The 15,867-nt window shown below is 46.8% G+C and overlaps 1 protein-coding gene across 3 annotated transcripts; it reads left to right on the forward strand.

The window, feature by feature from the left end:
• Nucleotides 1-2,000: 2,000 nt before the first annotated feature.
• On the forward strand, nucleotides 2,001-14,811 carry LIPA (lipase A, lysosomal acid type). 3 transcript variants are annotated; one of them, XM_074154508.1, is made up of 9 exons: nucleotides 2,001-2,267; nucleotides 3,805-3,925; nucleotides 7,514-7,712; nucleotides 7,981-8,090; nucleotides 8,723-8,859; nucleotides 10,267-10,413; nucleotides 11,569-11,640; nucleotides 12,447-12,518; nucleotides 13,239-14,811. In XM_074154508.1, the coding sequence occupies exons 1-9, from the start codon at nucleotides 2,160-2,162 to the stop codon at nucleotides 13,470-13,472; spliced, it is 1,200 nt and encodes a 399-aa protein (XP_074010609.1). In that variant the 5' UTR covers nucleotides 2,001-2,159; the 3' UTR covers nucleotides 13,473-14,811. The 3 variants fall into 3 exon arrangements, with proteins under 3 accessions (XP_074010609.1, XP_074010610.1, XP_074010611.1); XM_074154509.1 differs by having other exon boundaries at nucleotides 2,247-2,267; nucleotides 3,805-3,919; XM_074154510.1 differs by having other exon boundaries at nucleotides 2,250-2,267; nucleotides 3,805-3,919; nucleotides 7,610-7,712.
• The last annotated feature ends 1,056 nt before the right edge of the window (nucleotides 14,812-15,867 follow it).

Genomic DNA, 15,867 nt, shown 5'->3' on the forward strand with positions numbered 1-15,867 from the left:
TATTTAAAAGCTTTCTGCGAGGCCAAAATAGATGTGAACGCTAATGATTTATTATGCTACTAAGCGCCTGTGGGTTTCTCATCTCTGCTCCTGGCCATATTCTAAAATAGGGAATGGCTTCAAAAGTGTCTACGTATTTTAGGGAGAAACCTCGTATCCGTACCTTTCCTTGGAGCTGAAAAGGACACCTGCTGATAAAGAAGTCTCCCCTGGTATCGTTAGCCCAGCCAAACAATTGCCCGAAATGCAGTTTTCAATATTAGAAGAATGCAAATGGCCTGTGCCACAGTAAATGGCAGCAGCACTTTAACACCCCGCTTTGTGCCGGTGTCAGTTTGGCCTGTAATCGCCGTGTCTGACAGCAGCAGTTGCAGCATTTTATAACTTGGGCTTTCCTCCAGGCGGGAAGAGCACCTTGTAATTAATTTGACAGAAAACCCAAGTGAATCGCTGAGCAATGGTTTTGCTACCCGAGTTCTTTAAAACCCAATAACCCTAAAAAACAGGATCCAGGAGCACAGAGGGTGGCGCAGTGTCACCTGTGTGGGGTGGTGTATCCCCGTGTCAAAACAAGGGGGTGCTGTGAAAACTTTAGTGATTTTTCAGTTAAAATCTTTAAATGCTTTCTAAACAAACAGAAACATTTCTGTTCTTGCCACGCTCCTGCTCCACCGCTGTGTATCTTACATCAGGTTCCTGTGTTCTGCTGAGGATATTGCCATGGACCTGGGACTCAGTGACGTGAATATTTGTATTATAGGATTGAACGTGGTCCAAGTTTTTGCAAGCAGGGCCACACGTCCCCTGACCACAGGCACGCTTCTCCGGGAAATTAGACATGCAATGCAGTGCCAATTAATTACCTCAGAGCATGGACTTAACGTGTCCAGCTCTGGAGTCCCCAACACCAGAAGGACACGGAGCTGTTGGAGCGGGGCCAGAGGAGGCCATGGAGATGCTGGGAGGGCTGGAGCCCCTCTGCTGTGAGGACAGGCTGAGAGAGTTGGGGGGGTTCAGCCTGGAGAAGAGAAGGCTCCGGGGAGACCTTAGAGCCCCTTCCAGTCCCTAAAGGGGCTCCAGGAGAGATGGGGAGGGACTCTGGATCAGGGAGGGGAGCCACAGGACGAGGGGGAAGGGTTTGACACTGAAAGAGGGGAGATTTAGGTGAGATCTGGGGAAGAAATTCTTTGCTGTGAGGGTGGTGAGAGCCTGGCCCAGGTTGCCCAGAGAAGCTGTGGCTGCCCCATCCCTGGAGGGGTTCAAGGGCAGGTTGGATGGGGCTTTGAGCAACCTGGTCTGGTGGGAGGTGTCCCTGCCCAGGGCAGGGGGTGAGACTGGATGGTCTTTAAGGTCCCTTCCACCCCGACTCATTCCATGATTCTATGGACAGAACAGGTTTGCAGGCAGCTCTGACGATAACCCTGCTGGAACTGAAGCCCGTTGGTATCAGATTTGATGTATGTGGGCCATACCCAGAGCTGACGGCAGCCCCCACACCGCGCCGGCCCTTCCCGAGGCGCCGGGGCCGGGCGTCCCCGCGGCTGCTCCCGCTGCCGGCCGAGGCCGTGGCGGCGTCACCCCCTCCCTGCAGACGGCGGCGGGACCGGGGCGGGACACAAAACCCACCCTCGCAGGGCCGCCCTACGAGGTACGACCGGAGAATCGCTGAATCACGCCGGCTCGGGCGGCCCAAGGCCCGCCGCCGGGCCCGGGGCGGGGGGGGGGGACTAGCGACAAGGGGCTGGGCGGCCACCGCCCCCGGGCCGGGGAGGGCCGGGCGGGCCCCGCCGCCGCCGATAGGCCGCGCCGTATGGTCTGAGGGGCGCCGCCGGCCCAGCGCCCTCCTCCCGCCGCCGAGCGGAGCTGTCCCGGCGCGGCGGCAGCTCCCTCAGGGAGGGCGGGCCCTCCTCCTTCCCTCCCGCCGCCGGGTGGGGCTCTGCCGGGCCGCTCCCAGCGCCGAGGGCTGCGGGGACACACCCCGGCCCCAATCCCTCCCTCAGAGGCTGCGCCCCGCGGCTGCCTCCGCGCCGCTGACAGGACGGCGGCCGCCTCCCTCCTCGCTCTGTCAGCCCGGGCGGCCGCCCCCCTCACGGCCGGCGGAGGCGGCTCGTAAGCCGGGTTCAGCTCCGCCGCGGCCTCTCCTCCCCGCAGGGCCCAGGATGCGGGGCCTGGTGGTGGCCGCTCTCCTGCTGCTGCTGGGCGGCGCCGGTTCGGGCGCCTTCGCCGGCGGGAGGAGGAATGTGGACCCCGAAACGAACATGAACATCGTGAGTGGCGCGGCGGGGAGGGAGGGATGCCCGGGGATGTCACCGGGGCCGTAACGGGATGAGGAGGGGAGCGGAGGGGTCCGGGCCGCCCCTCTCCGGCTCCGCGGGCCCGGCCCGGTGCCCCCCGCAGCCGCCGGGGGAGCCCCTGGAGGCTCCAGGCTTTGCCCGCTCCTCCTCCCCTCGGCTCCTTCTCCGTCCCCTGGTGCCGGTGGCTCATCTCCATCGCGTATTTTCTGATACAGACCTGGTGCTTTTTGCTGTTTGTGGCTGTTTTTTGCTCTTCCTTCCGAACCGCTAGAAAGTAGAGCGCTCCCGGAGCACCCGTGTGCTGCTGGAGGATGCTCCCGGGTTCTCGCCCGCAGCTGCTCTTCTTCCCCTTTGGCGTTTACTCGCTTAACTTTATTCTCCTTCTGCAACAATAGCCACCTCCAGAAGCTATTTGCTATCGGTAACCGGTATTAGTTGCTCTTTCCTCTGCCCCATCCAAACCGGGCCATTTTTTTCACATGTGCGAAAGGGTATTTTGCCCTAGAAATGCTTAAGGTCTGTAAGAAAATAAACGCTCGAGTCATCAGTATCATCTAAATATCATTTCGAGGGCTGAATGTAGTCTAAGGCTAATAGCATTTGAATGGAATTTAGTCTTAAGATCATTGTGGAATGTTAATGTTGCTGTGGGTGATTAAAGATATATTTAAAAGGAATAGCATGTTTAATGAAATGCTCCTTCTCTTCCTTGCCCAGCAGCCGGAGAGTAGAACTCCCACCGTGTCTTGCATTGCTTACATTTTCTCAAGTCACGGTTGGTGTCATGAAACCAATGAAACAGCCGGTTCTCTGTCCTAATGGAGTTATATCAAATGAAAATAACACGAAGCCCAAGACGTAAGAGATGGGAGATAAGCCTATTAATGAAATCATAGTATAAACAAGTGTGGATTTTTTAAATTATTATTTTCTTGCTTGGCTTGTCAGCGAAGTCACTTAAAGGCTGTGCAGCAGAATAAGGTTTGAGGAGAAGGGTGAGTAAGAGATGGTCCGTGGAACTATGAGCTGAGGTGACAATATCAGCAGCTCGCACAGGTGAAGGAGCGTGACCTCGGTGTTTGAAAGCTGCCGAGTTCGTGGTTGGTTTCAGCACATCACCTAAACATTGTGTCCTCTGTATAATGGAGAATTCGTTGTGAAGTTAGGATATAAATCTGAAATGTTTTTAAAGAAGCCTTTCCCTTCAGGAGAGATGAGCTCTTCCCTCCTCCTCTTCTGCTGTGGCGCCAGTGGCTTTTTGCTGTCCTCGCTTGTTGCTGGAAGGCGCTGCTTTCCTGGAGAGCAGACAGCACTTTCGGTTTTTCTCTCCCAAATCTGTGTCTGGGTGTTGTGCCCTGTTACCGTAATCTCCATTTCACCACGTCAGTCCCCTTTCTTACTGTCAGTGGGGTGCGAGTGACTTCGGAAGGAACCCCGAGTACTTTGCGGGTGTTACTGAAGGGAGGAGGCTGGCACTCTGACTCCCGGGCGGTTCCTTTTCTTCCTCCAGAGTCAAATTATTACCTTCAGGGGATACCCGAGTGAGGAGTACGAGGTGACGACAGAGGACGGGTATATCCTTTCCGTGAACAGAATTCCTTATGGAAGAAAAGGCCCTGGGAGGAGCAAAGGTAAGATTTATGGCTGCTTGCAAAAATGGGCAGTCCTGAAAAAGCTCTCTTTGATTTATAAAACTTTTGCTCCTGTAATAATCCAGAAAAGGATTAAAGACTACATGACCTATGCAGTTAGAATGTCTTATTGGTGAATGTTTTGGCCAAAATAGATTAGGTTTGTGTAGAGCGACTTGAGCAAAGGAAGGGAGAAGGAGCTAGAAAGCTCTGTTTTCCTGCCATTGCTTTTTTGTGACATTAATACGAGGCCTTCATTGTTGTTTGGTTTTATTGAGGGGCTGAGAGGCCTGGATTTTCTAGGAAGTGGAAAATAAGGGTTGAGATTTGTTGGGTTTTTTTTTACGTAATACAGTCAATCTCTTTTCAAGAGATTTTAACGTTGTTGGGTTATTTCAAACCCCATTTTAAAAAATGTTTCTTTATAACAAATAAGCTTGTTAAAAATGCCTGCCCATTTTCAGAGGTAGGGGCAGTTCACACCCCTCTTCTGGTGAAATAGAACTAAACTACAGGAGTTCCCACTAGAATCTTCACGAAATAATTACTGCCTGATCTCTGCATAAAACGGGAATTAATTTTAACCCCTCTGATGCTCCCTTTGCGGTGAGGTACAAGCCAGGCCAATAGTGCATACTGCCAGGCTGCCATGTTTTACTGCTTAAATAGGTGAAACAATCTAGTAAGGTAAAATCCCTTCAGAACATCTTGAGTACAATACATTTAAAAATACATTGGGGTGTTCGGGTGAGGAGGTGGCGAGAGGAAGGGTAGGGGGAAACGTAAGGCGAAAGTTAAGGGAGCGATACGGGCAAAGGAGGTTTTTGCCAGGACCGGATGATGGAGTGCTTTAAAAATAAGACAGATGTGTGGGAGAGGAGAGACGGAGCCTTTGACTTGCTGTCCTCGTACACCGCATGTGGAATTAACGGTGTGTTTGAGCAGCAACGGCTGAATTTGGTACCAGTCTTGTCCCCACCCCTTACAGAGGATCCTGCAGACAATTGCCTGTGTACAACAGCAGTGGTTTGCGTGGAGACTGTGCATTTTCTAAGGCCTGTCTCGGAACCCTGTGGGCTGAAAAAAAACTAGGGTGAGAGGTAAAAACATGGAGCTCACCAAAGAGATTGTCCTGTAGCCTTGGGTGTGAACGAGACCTGTGGAAAACCCCTCTCCTCTGCCAAAGGCCAAGCAACCCGGCCGTATCTGCTGGTTTTGTGTGAGCTGGGGCGTTTGAACTGTCCGTCGCCCCGTACAAGGTGGGTGTGTAAAGATCAGTGCGTGAACGAGGCCAGTCACACCTGGCAGGTGCCTTTGTACTTAAAAATTTCAGAGAAGCCCCCAGGAAAAGGCCAGGCTGCCCTTGTACCTGTTGATTTTGTCCAGTCCTTCATCGATGACATAAGCAAACACAGGTTTCCTGACCTGGGGAATTCTCTGCATTCCCCTTCGCCACACCCTCGACCCCAAGTTCATGTTTTGCAAAGCGCTTTAATTTTAAAAACAGGGATTAGTGGGCACACTTGGGGAAGTATGATCTCCTGGAAGAATGAAGATTTCAAAGTTCATGTTGATCTTAAGTTTTTATAGACTTGGTATCTTTTCTCAGCGAGATACCAACGATGTGTCACTGCTGACTTAGCGTATATATGCCATAACTCTTCTTTTGCAATACCTACATAATGTGAACAGGATCCCTTGGAATTATGTAGCACATGATGTTTTGGAACAAAACCTACAGTTCTTCAGCTGAAAAAAAAAAAAGGGGGAGGAAAATATCCAGAGAACATCAATGATTTTGGGTTTTAGTATTAACTAAAAATCTAACCCAGCTTCACAGCGTGGGTGAGAAGGGCATGGAAGCCCTTCTTGGGAGTGCAGTGGAGAGAGCAAAATGTTCTCTACCCAAAAGGGTAGTTTAAGGACCTGCCTTTCTTATTTATTTCTCTGGGGTTTTTAGGATCAGAGGTGATAGAAAATTATTATTCTCCAAGTCAGTTTGTCACAGGATTGTGCAATTCACGTGCAGATCTGGTGACTGTTTGGTGAAGTGAAAAAGGAACCGGCAGAAATTGGAGGCTGATAGGGGAACAGAATGAAGGCATTAAAGTGGTTAATCAGTTTTCCCCTCCCCGTGTTATGAAACATGCAAGTCACAGCTTGAGGAGAGCCTCTTCTTCTTCAAAAAAACCAGAAGTTGCTTGATCTGAGGTTAGTAAAAGGGAAGAAGGTATCAAAGCTGAAAGTGAACATTGCTGAAAACAAATTTAGTGTTAGGCTTGAAAATGCTGTGCGCTGTTCGGGTGGCGATGAAGTATTACTGCAGCAGAGTAAAGAGTGATTTGCTCTGGTTGCAGGAACAGTGTGCCACAACGAGGTTTTTTAACACAATGGGAAAAGCAGGCACTGAATAAGTTCCTCATCACAAGTGTGAAGGTTACCGGGAGGGAGCAATATTGCTAATTTGGGTGTTGGAACTCACAGAAAACATTTCTGGCCGTGACCCGGAATAGAGGGTGTAGGTGACTGAGAGTTGTGACTTGGCTGTTTCTGCTGAAAGATCCAAGTCTCTAAATTATCAATGGAGGAAATAATGCATGAGGTTAATACTGTAGTGGAAGGATGTGTCCTCAGAGGAGGTAAATTTAAATTCCTGGATATTCTCTGGCATTGAGCTAAAGTTACCACGTTATCAGATTTCAGTTATTAAAGCAAAAACCCACCCCAAGCACCTGTGCTACTGCGGGATCCAAGGCCAGGTCTTGGGGTTTTCTGAAGGTCATGTTCCTCCTAAAGGATGATACATCAATTTATTTCCTTTGTGTAGAAGCAGAAACCTTCAATTTTTTTAAATGTGCATTTTACCTAAAGCTGTCGTTTCCCTTTTCAGGATGGGGAAGTCAGGAGAGAGGCTTCCTAAATTCCACCTGGGTCTTGACTGTGGTTCTTTTAACTACTTAAGAGGAGAAAGTCCTTTGAAACACAGACTCCCTCGTTGCTGGTTGCTGCCCATGCAGCTCTTCAGGCGCTGCCAGAGCCTCAGGAGTGGAAGGGAGATGCATAGAGATAATATCAGTGTCAGTTGCAGAGATTTCCACTGGTCAGCACCCTGGTTTGGGATTGTCTTAATTGGAGAAGAAAGATGTCAGCAGCACATAAATGGGAATTGGTGTGGGGCAGGGCGAGGCCCGTAATTGTTTTATCTGTCTCTGTGTTTGGGCCGCTTTGCTGAGTATTTTTGGGCTTGAAGCAGTTGTAAGGGCTGCCTCTATTTTTCTTGTAGCTCCTGCTTTTTTCATGTGTGCTTATTGCACATGTGCTGTCAGTTTTGAACTTCAAGGAGTCTCTTGCTCTAGTTCGGAAACTAACAAGTTGCTACTTTAAAATTCCTAATGTTAAAAAGTTGGATTTTTTGTGAAAATGTGATTTCACGGCAGTGTGAATATTATACAAACTGCTAATCTTAGAAGATTAGGTAAAGTAGATTAAATATTCAAAGTGCCAATCTAAAGCAGACTTTCAGTAACTCACTTTAATTATTCAGTTCCAAATGAGCAGGGAGCTATGATAAATGCTTTTGTTTTCCAGGCCCGAGGCCTGCTGTGTTTCTGCAGCACGGTTTGCTTGCCGATGCCAGCAACTGGATCACAAACCTGGATTACAACAGCCTGGGCTTCATGCTGGCGGACGCTGGCTATGACGTGTGGCTGGGAAACAGCAGAGGGAACACCTGGTCCAGGAAACACACGCATTTCACCGTGAAGCAAGAAGAATTCTGGGTTTTCAGGTATCCTCCCCTTGCAAGAGAAATTATAGATACTACTTGCGCTTCTTGCCCTCGTTGCCCATCGTCTCTGGGAATGTACAAGATATTTTCCTTCTGCTTCCACGTGCTGTCACATACATAGGGACAGTAAAAGGGGGTTTTATGGTCAGTATGGTGTCCTGTTTCCTTTTATCCAGAGAACTGATCCACAGCGCAAAAAAGCTCTGTGCAGCTGTTCCACGCTGATAACTTCACTCACACAACGGACTTGTTATCTTTGCTTTTGTAGCTTTGATGAAATGGCCAAATACGACATTCCAGCCTCGGTGGACTTTATTTTGAAGAAGACAGGCCAGGAACAAGTATATTACATTGGCCACTCACAGGGCACCACAATGGGTACGTGAAGAATATGATTTGTTAGAATATATTGTGTTTGAAATGGTACCAAGTTCCACGTATGTGGTTTAATGATGAAAAGATGGGGTTTTTGAAATCTTCTGCTTCTGCTTTTTAGCTGCTTCTCTGGAATATTCATCAACATTAAAAAGAAAACACTTAACCTTTCTGTGTTTACTTGAAGTCGGAAGCTGTCGAAATGATAAATTGTAGTGGCAGCTTCCCACCAGTACAGTTTCTATTAAAGTAAATCAATGAACTCTGCGTAGTAAAATCAGAATCATCGGACACGTAGAATAAAGATTCCTATTTCCAGCATATTTTGCTGTGTGTAAGGCCTGCCCCAGGTGCTTATAGACCTGTAGATAGAAAGAGCTGGAAGCGTTGGGTTAGTTAGCAAAAAGTTGTTTCTGAGAGAAAACCAAATTCTTCTGATTTGCCTCATTTAATTTGTGTTCCATAGCAACCAGATTAATTTAAAATATCTAAACTGATCCTAGAGACAACAATCAAACTATTCATCTAAAAATACTTGTGCACACTCAACATAGATTTAATAGAATCACTGCCAGGTAAAATTCTCCTTAACTTGTGTCAGTGAGATTTGTTAATTACTCTCGTATTATTTACAGCTTTCATTGCTTTTTCAACTTTGCCACAGCTGGCTAAGAAAATCAAAATGTTCTTTGCCTTGGCACCGGTAGCTACAGTCAAGTTTGCCACCAGCCCTCTTGCAAAACTGGGAGTGTTTCCTGACCTGCTACTCAAGGTTTGTATTTGAGTGGAAATGTTTTGGGCCAAATGAGGGTTTTCAACCGTTTCTAATTGAAGACAGCAGAGCAGAGAATGTGAATAGCTGTGATTAGTTTAATGTGTTAGAATAGAACGCTGGGCCGGTTTTTCCATAATAATGCAGTAAGCAGTGGCTTTTCTGGCTTTACTGCTATTTAATGAGGCAATTTGCATCAGTTTAAAGTAGGATTTTACAATTACAACTTAATAGATGGAATAAAATCATGTTTTTTCATGTACATGTTTCTAGAATTTGAGCTACAGAAATCACATGATGAATTCAATGGCTGGTCTGTTTTAGCAGAGCCATGTGATGGCTTTATACAGAATACTTTAGAGTTGTGAACTTTAACAGATTTGTTTCACAATTAACCATTTAGTATTAGAAGAGCATCCTGCAGAGGGTGATTAAGAGCAGCAGCTTTATTTAGCTGCAGTGACTCATCCTCTGGAGGAGTTTACCTTTCCCCGGGAACATCAGAGGGAGTGTGACATTGTGAACACCCTCCTCTCACTCATTTTTAACCATTGCTTTTCTTTCTGCCGCTCGTGGAGATTCCCACCCAGAGCTGTTTGTCCTGAGATAAACCCTTCTCTGACTTACCTTGTGCAGATTTATTGCCAGTCTCTTTGCAGTATTAGTTCCCTGCTCCAAAGGCAGTAACGCAAAAGCGATGCTCGCAATTGGGATCTCTGGTCCCTTGCCTAACGAACTTTGTCTAATGAGAATAGTAGCTGATCTGTGCCCTGGGCAGATGTTTGTGTGGTGCTGAGGAACTCGATTCTCATGGTGACTTGCAGGAAAGTGGAGTGGGGAAGTACGTGGCAGTGACAAACCCAGGGGTCAGGCGTGTCTCTGAAGAGCTGGGTCACTTTTGGGGAAGTTCTCAGTGGGCCATTTTCAAATCCTTGGGCGTTTTAAAAATACCCATGGAGAGGAAGTGGCCATCGCAGCTCACGCAGCTAGTTTTTCTTCCGTGGTGTGAAGGGAGAGAGTTGCAGGTACAAGACCATTTAATGTGAGCAGATGCAGCTTAAAATACTTCAGCCTTAAACAGTTCTGATGACAAGAAGCTGTGTAGCGCTCCTTTTAAAATAGTGAATTTAAAAGTGATTAGAATTTGAGGTGAGGTTTGGAATTCTTTACTGATGGTCCCAGTTGCCACGTGATTTTTGTGGGGGTGATGGACCGCACCGTTTATAGCAGAAGCACTAACCACGGCCTTCCCCTTGGACTGCAAACAAGACAAATCATTTTCCTGTGACACTCCTGTCACCAGTGCAAACGCAGAGAATTACTTCAAGAATGTTGCAGTATAAAAAAACTAAAGCCTGGTCATTCTATGCAATGACGTGTTTGTCTGATGTGTTTGTTGTTTTGCAGGACATGTTTGGGAAGAAACAATTCCTCCCTCAGAATTACTTGCTGAAGTGGCTTGCGACCCACGTTTGCACCCACAGAATACTTGATGACCTTTGTGGCAACATATTCTTTCTTCTCTGTGGTTTTAATGAGAGAAACTTGAATATGGTATGTTTTGGCGACTTCTTATAGCTGAATTATTTTGCACTCTACCACAGTATCGACTGTGTATTGCTGTACTGATTGGCCTTTTCATGCCATTAGAAAAAAAAATAACACCGCCTTCATCATACCGAGTTTTGGATTAATATCTTTCCTTGGTATGGATGTAGTTGCCCAGCTTGGATGGATAGGATTAACCTTTTAAAATGTTACTGAAAGCTAAAATAGATTATTTTAGATCTGTTCGGGAAGTGGGTAAGAGAAGTGAGTTAATATGATGGTGCACGTATTTAATTCCTTTTGCAACGAGGTGAAGACTAAAGATACAACGGTGGGCACGTGCAGTTACTTCCTCTGGGACCAATTTCGGACCCTGCTGATGGCTTCATCTCTGGTTCTGGTTCCAAAGGGCTTGTTTGTAGGACTTGGTTTGTTATCTAAAAGCTGGTTACCAGCAGCTGGCCTGAGACTGCCTTTTTCATAATGCTTCTTAAAGTGAAGAATAAAGATTTCTTTATTTATTTATTAAACTCCCTGGACTCAGTAGAAGCTGGTATCAGTTTACCCACAGGTGGATGAAGGCTGAGGATTTTATTATTGGAGTGAGACAGAATTAGCATTATTTTTTTTCACCGTTCTGTGTGCAAAAATGTACATTTTTAAAAATATTTTATATCAAGGTGAAAGAGCAGTTTTCTGATGTTTTCTTGCCCAGCACATACAGTTTTCATGGTTTTAAAGGGGATTTAAGTTTCCCCTGGGTATTTTGTACTTCTAAACTCAAGGTGTATGAAGTTCAGAGTCATTTTGGCCTGACAGCTGCTGGTTTAGTTGTAGAGTAACGCAAGGTTTCTCTGGAAGGCCATCTAAATATAGTTAACGTGCTCCCAATTCTTACAATGCTAGCACTTTTTAAAAGATATTCTGAATATGTAAAAAATGCTTGAGGGATTTCATTATCAAGTTTAAAGTTCAGCTTTAAATTTCTGCAGTTAATTGTAAGTAATTCCCAAAACGTTTCAACCTTTTACCTCATCTATATACATGGCTCCGTTTAACTTTTGTTTAGAACGGTTTTAATGGAAAATTTTCTGTTAGTTGTTCAAGAAGCAATAATGGTTGCACTGTGAGGAGTAAACCCTCTTAAATCTCTGTTTGCAGAGCCGAGTGGACGTGTATTCGACACACTGCCCCGCGGGGACTTCTGTACAAAACATGATCCACTGGAGCCAGGTAGACAGTCCATAATCTATCCATGGCTCTGTCTTGTTTGGAGAATATTGATGTCTCTGATAGTTAAATGGGCTAAAATGCCAAAATCTGTGTGTAGCGCAGCCCAAGTGGAATTCTGGAACTGCCAGTTGTCAGAACAGCAATTTGTCACTGCAGTGCTTTGCTGGTGGTGACTTTGGTGGCTGACCCCTCTCCCCTGGTTCTTTGAAGACAGAGTAACTCTGTACTTCAGGCCAACAAGCGATACAACGCAGTAACTTCACTCAGAAATGCTGTGACAAGTATTTGTTCCCCTTTCAGCAGACTGCCTTTTGATTACAAGTTATATTTTTAGCCAGTGAGAAGCAGCAGGTGTTCTGTCCTGTCCTGTCCTGTCCTCTTTGGCTTCATTTTCTATTTTATTAGTGTATTTTGAATTTCACCTCAGCACAGGATTTCACGCCTGTAATGCCATTGTGCCTGAGGCATGGTATGTATATGAATGTCATATGAAGCATATACATTTAGACAGCAAGGTGAATATTCCAGAAGTTAGCACGGAGCTGCCACATCCTGGCTTTGGAGACACTGAACTATTTTCCTTGATCTTTCCTGCCATCGCTATGAAAGAGTGTGAAGTCTTAAGGGACAAAGTCTAATGGCAGTGAATGTTAATGTTTCCTACTTCTGTGACACTTGTCCTTGTTAATTCTTGGCATTTCCCTGTTTCTTGTGTTGGTTCTCCAGAGGACCTATGGTTTTTTTATTCCCGCAATAGAAGCGTTGAAATTCTTCTTTGTATATGTGAATGTTTGTCTTATTTCTAGGCTGTGAAGACTGGGGAACTCAAAGCTTATGACTGGGGAAGCAAGGCTGCGAATATGGCTCATTACAACCAGGTAGACCTCTTTTATGGATATGTTATAATTCCTGAGTGTCTTAAATGTTCTTGGGCACTTCTCTGGGTACTGTGTTTATGCTGCATGTTAAAGAGTCACTAGCGTTGCCCAGTAACCAGACTGGAGATCTGCCTTTTCAAAGGAAAAACAAACCCCAGAAAGACAGGGCTATGGAGCTCTGGGACAGTCCTAAGTCAGGAGGGTTCGGAGCTGTGGTGGCACACTGCTCCTCAGGGCTGGTCCTCGAGAGGTCCACGTCTCCCTCTCTGTTCATGTGTATTGCTTGTCCTCAGCCTGTTTCATCTCCATGCATGTTTGTTTCTAAGTTGCTGTGTGTGATACTAAAAATATTTTGCCCCATGTCACCTTAGTGCCTGGGAAAGATCTCAGTGTCGTACTGTTAGAGTAGCAATCGCTCCGACTATTTGATTAGGGCTTAGAAATAACCTGAATGGGATGGATTCTCTGAGACTTCAGCTACCTGCTGTCCTGTAAGCCCCTCAAACCACGTCTTTGCTGCTGTGCGTGCTGTAACGTTGGAGTAACTCCTGGAGTTACACTTTCTGTTGAGTCAGGACTCCATCTCCACCTCTGGCTGCCCAAGAGGGGAAGAGAAAATGAGATTCTGGAACATTCTCCTTGCGTGTTACGCTGCAGTGTCATATCACGCTGAAGACTTGCTCTTTCTAATGCTTTGGTTTTCCCTTTCCCCCTCCTCAGTCTACTCCTCCTTTCTACAAAATCAAAGCGATGACGGTGCCCACAGCGGTGTGGACGGGTGGACAGGACTGGCTGGCCGACCCCAAGGACATCGCTATGCTGCTCACCCAGATCACAAACCTGGTTTACCACAAAAACATTCCAGAATGGGAACACTTGGATTTCATCTGGGGCCTTGATGCACCTTACCGCATGTATAATGAGATAATTAACATGATTAGGAAGTATCTCTAAGCTGGCTTAGTATTTCAGAGTATTAGTTCACCAGGAATTAATCTTTTTGGAACACATGCTTTTTCTGGCAATAATGCTACCTTGCTTATTTATGATGCATTTTTAAAATGCCAGCAGTGACTACTGAATTGGATTCATGTTTGGTTTGTTTTTCTCAGTATTATTTCTCACTCCTACAGAAATCCTCAGTGTTTCCTGCGGATTTTGTACCCGGTGGGGCGGTACTCAGAAACCAGCAGCGTGGCTCTGTCCAGAAGGGGTATGTCACGGGCACAGAAACTTAGTGACGTGTCTGGGACAAGGGAGTCTGTTCAGCACCTCAGGTGCTTGGCAATTAAAACAGAATGTATTTTTGCTGTGCGTAAAACCCTGCGGTTTCTGAGTACCTGTGGGAAGTACCCCTTGTCCCGCAGTCACCCGTTCGGTGCTGGTACTTTAAAAAGCACTTAGTGGCTTTTTGCTGCATTGTTATTATTTTAGCCATTAGTACAAGCTGGCTTTCTTCGGATGACTTCCTTTCAATATTGCCCAGAAGAACTGTGATGAAGCCAGAGAAGGTCACCGCTGTCGGTTGAAATCTCCGATTTTGGGACTGATTCATCCCTGCGTTTTTCTTGATTCAACGGTGTCCCTGGAGCCTTTTGTGTTTCACGCCCCAGCTGTGGATGAGGGTCGTTATTTGCCCTCGCGGATCCCTGGAACGGGAGGAGCGGTTCGAAGAAACTTAATGGCTTTTGAGGAAAATGATGTCACGGACTCGTGTTTAGTTTTCTTTGCACTGACCACTAGGGAACAAGCTGCCCCAGTAAACTACTGGCGAGGGAAGAGCCAAAGCGTTAATTCTAGAGCTTGAGTGACTTACTTCGTGTGGGCTTTTCCCCTTAATTACCTGCTGCTTTGGAGCTCTGTTTACCTTTTAGCTGCTTTCATGGTGCTTGTCACCGTTGTGTTGGGGAGCCCTGGTGGGGCCTGGCAGTATTAACCACAGTTCCCATTTCTCTCACTTTCCACTTCAAAATGGGGCTAAACCCCCATGTAATGGGGGAGAGGGTTCACTTTGGGGGTCTGACTTCGGAGCCGTAAGGGTCTGTGGTACAGGTGCCTTGCTCTTCCCACTGAGTGCGCGGAGGATTTTGGCTCCCCTGGGTTGCACAGAAGTTCCAAACGTGCCAAATGTAGGAACGATCTCCAGAGCCGGTTGCCTCAGTCCAGGCGATGGTTTCTGTGCCGTGGTTGCATTCGAGCCGGACTTCTGTCTGTAATTCCAGCAGGATAAGAAGCCTTTTCTACATGGCATAGAAAATAGTGCAGTTTAAACTGAGGCAAGCTTATTTTTTGGAAAAAAAATAAAATTAAAAAAAAAATTGCAAAAAGATGCATAAGCCATAAATTTGGGTTGGTTTGTTTTTTATTCCTAATTCAGACTCAGGGAATCCTTAGGCTTTGTTTAAGGAAAAAGCGGTTGGTGATATTTCAGCGAGGACTCCTAGCAGGACCTAGGTTTGCTTTATACCTGTAGCAGCCACCTTTGCTTCCCCTCGCTGTGCCGAAAGGAAGTTTCCTTCGGAATCCAAAGAGGCTCCCTTCAGTCGCGAGGGGATGCGGGACAGCAGGGGCCACCTGCAGCGTGTCTGTTAAGCTTGGGATATTTCAATAAAGGTGAGCCCTGCTCGGAGCTGGGAGGTGTCTTGTGTTGCGCTTCTTGTTTCACAGACGCACGTGAGTCTTTGGGGCAGAAGCCAGAAAGCCAAGTTTTTCACAACTGTTCTTCGGTAGAATAAGTACAATGAACAAGTACAGCAGCCAAGTGTGCTTCCAGTTTACTTTTGTCCTGAAAGAGGCTTTTCCTGAGCCTAACGGGCCGTCGGTGTTGTTTTCGGGGACTTCTCTGAGACTTTTAAATGAGGTCCCAATTGTAAGCAACTGCTCATGAGACGGAGGCGTTTTCTAGGCCCCCAGGTGAGGCTCCTTTCAAACACTGACACGCGGGAAAGCTGCTTGTGGCACATCCTTAAACCTTGGGTAATTGGATTGCTTAACGGACCGTCTGGTAATCTCATGACTAGCATTTAATTACACGGTGAGGCAGGGAACTAATAATTGCCGTGGTCCCTTTGACGCGATGCCCAGCTTCTGGCATTTGGTGTCTTCGATAAACACGCTCGGGCGGTACCTTTCTGCACACCCTGAGCACAGTAGATGTGCGGGGTGTATAAAACCCTCTCTTTTATCAGCTGATGGACACCCCCCACCCCTCCCGCCCTGGAAATAATGCCAGAACAGTGGGAACTTCACACAAAGGCCATTATGGGGTTTCGCTTCGCTGGAGTGGGGATGGCTCCGGGAGTTGGGAGCTGCAGAGCATTTTTACTCCATTTAGTGATTGTGTAGCTGG

Source organism: Numenius arquata, chromosome 10, assembly GCF_964106895.1.
Source record: "Numenius arquata chromosome 10, bNumArq3.hap1.1, whole genome shotgun sequence".
NCBI lineage: Eukaryota > Metazoa > Chordata > Aves > Charadriiformes > Scolopacidae > Numenius > Numenius arquata.

What these genes read in the sequence shown, in the direction of transcription:
- LIPA (XM_074154508.1), top strand. Translation starts at nt 2,160, where the DNA reads ATGCGGGGCCTGGTGGTGGCCGCTCTCCTGCTGCTGCTGGGCGGCGCC. An exon ending in CTCACAGGGCACCACAATGG is followed by an intron (nt 8,091 to 8,722) that starts GTACGTGAAGAA and finishes TATTATTTACAG; the next exon opens with CTTTCATTGCTTTTTCAACT. An exon ending in TTCCTGACCTGCTACTCAAG is followed by an intron (nt 8,860 to 10,266) that starts GTTTGTATTTGA and finishes GTTGTTTTGCAG; the next exon opens with GACATGTTTGGGAAGAAACA.